This window comes from Poecilia latipinna, unplaced genomic scaffold (assembly GCF_001443285.1).
Source record: "Poecilia latipinna isolate Pla-1442-1.1 unplaced genomic scaffold, P_latipinna-1.0 Scaffold2042, whole genome shotgun sequence".
Lineage (NCBI taxonomy): Eukaryota > Metazoa > Chordata > Actinopteri > Cyprinodontiformes > Poeciliidae > Poecilia > Poecilia latipinna.
The window spans coordinates 36,948-41,754 of record NW_015114658.1 but is presented as its reverse complement, the minus strand read 5'-3'; the positions used below and the strand labels follow the sequence as shown (position 1 = coordinate 41,754).

Below are 4,807 nucleotides of genomic sequence, written 5' to 3'. Positions count from 1 at the left end.
AATAGGTTATTAGATCAAAATGTCCTCTTGAGGTTCAGCTTACCAAGGAACACTAAATGCAGATTTGACTTTGAATTTTGAGTAAATTTGACCTTTTTTTATTATTATTATTTTGCTTCACGTGTTAAACAAACAAACCCAGATGAAGCTTTTATGGCCTCTCTCGTGCTTTTCCCAGGTTTCTGTCGGGGAAATGCACCATCTACAAGCTGTTTGGCCTCTGCATGGTGCTGGTGCTCATCTCTCTGCTGTGGCTGCAGCTCAGCTGTTCGGGTGACATGTCCTCAGTAACGCGTCAAAACCAGCACGACCCCCAGCCGCCTCCTCCACCCTGTCCCACTGAGCGACAGGCATCCGCAGCGGACGACCCCAGCTGGGGTCCTCACAAGCTGGCACTCGTGGTCCCCTTCAGAGAACGCTTCGAAGAGCTGCTGGTGTTCGTCCCATTCATGCACAAATTTCTCAACAAGAAGAAGATCCGCCATAAGATCCTGATTATCAACCAGGTGGATCACTACAGGTGAGAGCTCAGCTGCCAGTCATAGGATAAATGTTAACCTTCTGTCTCTGAGCTTTTCTTTTAGTTTTTATTTTTAGTAAGCTGTTATTTGCTTGTTTTAAAGCCTTAAGCTGTATGAATCAGAAGCAGGTTGTTGTAAAATGTATTTAATCTCTGATTCAACATACAAAACGATCTACAACTTCCTTTAAACTCCTCAGGAAGTGTTTTCATGCACTTGTGTACAGTTTTTGAATTCAGTGGCACCAATAAAAGCACCAATTAACAACTGATGACACCTCAAAGTATGCTAGATTATTATTTAAAACGTCCTTTAAGCAGCATAGTCAGTGTTTGAGTTGTTGGATAAAAACAAAGTGAGGATGAGTAGGAGAAAAGAAGATGGCGAATCAAAACTGAACCTTAAATATGTGAGTCATAATGTTGTATTTGGTCTCAATTTCACCTGTATATGTTGAATGTTTTTATTTATTTCTTTTTTCTCCTTGTTCCAGATTCAACCGAGCGTCTCTGATCAACGTGGGCTTTAAGGAGAGCGGGAATGACACGGACTACCTGGCTATGCATGACGTGGACCTGCTGCCCCTCAACGAGGCCCTGGACTACGGCTTCCCTAAAGAGGGACCCTTCCATGTCGCCTCGCCGGAGCTGCATCCGCTCTACCATTACAAGACCTACGTGGGAGGAATCCTGCTGCTCACAAAGAGGCACTATCACATGGTGCGGAGCTGCTGCTGCTTGTTGTTAAAGGCGAGCTGAGGTTCAGAGAGGCAAGACGAGCTACATTAGGGGGGAAGGTTTGGCAGGATTTGTTTTACTGTGAGGACGTCTCTTCAACTTCACAAACTTAAATGCTCATCATGTTGGGTATTTTTAATCTGGTGGGACATAGTATGTCCACCAGATGGTGCTGTTTCACATTGAAAAAGGTTGATTAACAAACCAAAAAGAAAAGAGTGTGCTGCATCTTTGGCTTAGAGCAAGAAAACATAGCATATCATTTGAACTTTTATTAATGTTACGGTGCTGCAGAAAGGAACAGTGATAAACTAACCCAACAAAGCTTGTTTATTTCAAGGTGCTCATCATCTTCTGTGTGTGCAGTGTAATGGGATGTCGAACCGGTTCTGGGGTTGGGGCAGAGAGGATGACGAGTTCTACAGAAGGCTCAGAAAAGCAGAGTTACAGGTACAAGTCACCGACTTTAATCAGCAGAGAAAACAAGACGTTTCATTAGAATAATGTCTGAAGGTCTTTTCTGGTTGGTTTCATCTCTAATTCTTTGGGCAGCTGTTCCGCCCAAGTGGCATCACAACGGGATATAAAACCTTTCTTCATATTCACGACCCGGCGTGGAGAAAGAGGGACCAGAAAAGGGTGGCCGCTCAGAAACAGGTAAGAAAGAATGACTGAAGTTGAGGGACAACAAAACAAAGTTTAATAAAGGATCTTGAAATCAGAAATGTACTTTTATAAAACTCAGATAAAGATTGGGGACAAATGTTTGGACACATATAGGAAAACAATCTTGTAATTCCTTACTGTTGATGGATCTCCTTCAAAGTTTTCCTTTTTTTTTATCTCTTACAGAGTTCATTCAAAACCAACAATTGTGATTGATCTTGAAAAATCTGATTGGGGCATCTCTAATTTGATCTCACCTTTCCAGCTTGGCAGTGAGTCATAACTCCACCTCCTCCTCTTTTCTTCAGGAGCAGTTTAAGGTGGATCCCGACGGTGGGCTGACGAACCTCCAGTACCAGGTGGATTCCCGGCAGGAGCTGACCATCAGCGGCGCTCCCTGCACCATCATCAACACCAAACTGGAGTGCGATCAGAACCAGACGCCGTGGTGTCTCCTGAGTTAGCGGACTAAGTGGCTCCAGGATCACTGTAGCGAATATCTACAAACTGAAGTGAAAACAAACGAACCAGTAGTGTTACCATGTCCAGGTACATGATCCGAGCGCCAGGTGCAAATGGCTCTTCTGCATCATATTACCTTGAGACTGTCTTTGGGCAGAGACGCATTAGGATCAGGAGATCCTAACCCATGCTGCTGGCAGGTGTTTTTTTTTTTTTTTTCTCTCTCCGGTACTTTCAGACTCCAAGTCTGGTTTTAGTTTTTAGTTTGGATCCAGGGCCCTGCATGCTTGAGCATCGTACTGTAGTTCCAAATGAGGAGGGGTTTTTTTTCTCTTTTTTTTAGCATTTTACCTTATTTGAAATAATGATCAAATGTCTGGTGGATCAGAACAAGTTCTTCACTGAATTGCTTCATTTTTCCTGCTGACGCTGTTACAAGGAAGAGAATAAGTTTGGAAATCTGGAGTGAAACTCTTTATTTCTGATTGAAAAGATAGGATCATGTGTTTTTATGTTATTGTTTGTATGAAAATCCAGAGTAAAAATTGTCTTTATAAATCTGACTCTTGTGTCCCATTTTTATGACTTGATTTCCAATTATTTAAAAAAATAAATAAACAATTAAAGAGTTTGTTGAGTTTGTGTTCTTTGGTGAATGTAGCTGAATCTCAACTCAAAATTTCAACTGGGAAATAAACTTTTTATTTTGCAAGTTTTCCTCCATGAGGGGAGACATGAATTGCTAGACAGAAAAATGTTGAAAACTGCAGGCATGTTGGTTTTCCTTATTTACATTTTTTACTAGATCTGCTGTTAATTGGTGGTGCGACTAAATACAATTGTTAACATACATAATACTAAAGGCCCTTATGTCATGCTAAAGAAGGAAGAAAATCATATTTTTTTAATTGAAAACATCATTACACTTTTCATTAAAAAAAATATTACAAATGCATATTTTCATGAAATAATGGCAGCCTTTTGGTTTTATTGTGCTTGTACTTGGACATAGTTGACAGATTAATGTAGCACCATCAGCCGTCTGAAAATACCTAAAGATTATTTTTTTCATGGAGCTCCACAGTTCCTGATATCTCGACTAATTTATTTGTGATTTCTAGATTTTTTTTAAATGATGTTTGACTTGCCTTAAAAATACATCCACAGATGTTTCCATTTGAAACATTAAAATCAGGCTTGTTGTGCTTTTTGTTGACTTGACGCTGATTGGTTCTAGTGAAAGACTAGAGTCTTTCTGATCTATTTTATTTTTTATTTTTTTGTGAATGTGTTGCCTGAAAAATTGCTGCTGCTCCACTGAGGCCGCTCCGTGTTATGGCACACGCCGCCTCAGATGTTTACTCTGGGTCGTTGTCCTGCTGAGAAGCTTATGCTGGAACTGCTGGAACAGTTTGCTGTAACACGTGTTGATGAGCTCAGCCTAACTCAGCTGCTGGATATTAGCAGCTCGCTGCTGCCTGAAGTCCCTTACCGGGGTCCCCGAGGACGTAAACCCGCTCAGACGATGCAGCTGCGGTTTTCAGTGAAACGAGCCAAAGCTTCAGACGGAGACAAAGAGTTGGACGGGGTGGATCCACACCTTCCCCTTGCTGCGAAGCTTTTCCCCTCTGGGTGCAATTTTCACCTTTTTGTTGGAAGTGAGGGAGGAGAAACACCTCCACTCTGCCACAAATAGACCCCAGCAGCACTCTGTGCTGCGGCTTCGTGCTCTGTTTTTTTTTTTTTTTTTAATTCCCCGCTCAGTTATTATAAAGCTGCGTCTCCACACTCATATCATATCATGGAAAGCGTTCGGAGACGAGTCTGAGAGCTCACACGTATTTATAGATGCTGAGGGCACACGACGAGCAGATGTGATGGCAGCACTTAATTTTCAGCCGCCGTTAATGAACGTGGGGGACTTTGCTTCGATTATGGAGAAATAAAAAAAAAAAAAAAAAAAAAAAAATCAAAGATAAACTGGAGGGATGAGTTCCTGTAATCATGCTTGCTGCATGACTAATAAAACCCGCAGGGGCCATGCTGAGAGAAAGCACCAGGAAACAGATAATCACGGAACACTTTACTTTTTTTGTTTTAGCCAAACAAAATAACCAGTAGACACCATGTTTCTCTCCATTGTGAACTCTCCTAGTCTCAGCAAGTTTTGTGTTGAGAGGATTATTCCTTCAGAAGGTGCAGGTTTGTCCCTGTTAGGAAATTGTTTTTCTCACATCATTCAGGTGTTCTTTGGACAAGCATGCATTTCCGAGAAAATGACAAAAGTTCAGATTTCCTGTACCTGCTGAAGTTCTCCAACATCTGGATGAAGCATGACTCTCAGCTGGATTCCAACAACCTTTTCCATTAAAACTGCAGAATGAAATTTTAAGAAACAATGTGTTTTGTGTATATATATAT

General features: G+C 41.4%; 1 protein-coding gene across 2 annotated transcripts in view; it reads left to right on the top strand.

Moving 5' to 3' along the window:
* Positions 1 to 3,098, top strand: part of b4galt7 (xylosylprotein beta 1,4-galactosyltransferase, polypeptide 7 (galactosyltransferase I)) — an 8,937-nt gene extending 5,839 nt beyond the window's left edge. For both annotated transcript variants that reach the window (XM_015016635.1, XM_015016636.1), the window contains 5 exons: positions 179 to 520; positions 1,015 to 1,240; positions 1,625 to 1,708; positions 1,811 to 1,915; positions 2,233 to 3,098. In XM_015016635.1, the coding sequence (XP_014872121.1) occupies positions 179 to 520; positions 1,015 to 1,240; positions 1,625 to 1,708; positions 1,811 to 1,915; positions 2,233 to 2,388 (913 nt within the window). In that variant the 3' untranslated portion in view covers positions 2,389 to 3,098. The remainder of the gene's footprint in view (positions 1 to 178; positions 521 to 1,014; positions 1,241 to 1,624; positions 1,709 to 1,810; positions 1,916 to 2,232) is intronic.
* The last annotated feature ends 1,709 nt before the right edge of the window (positions 3,099 to 4,807 follow it).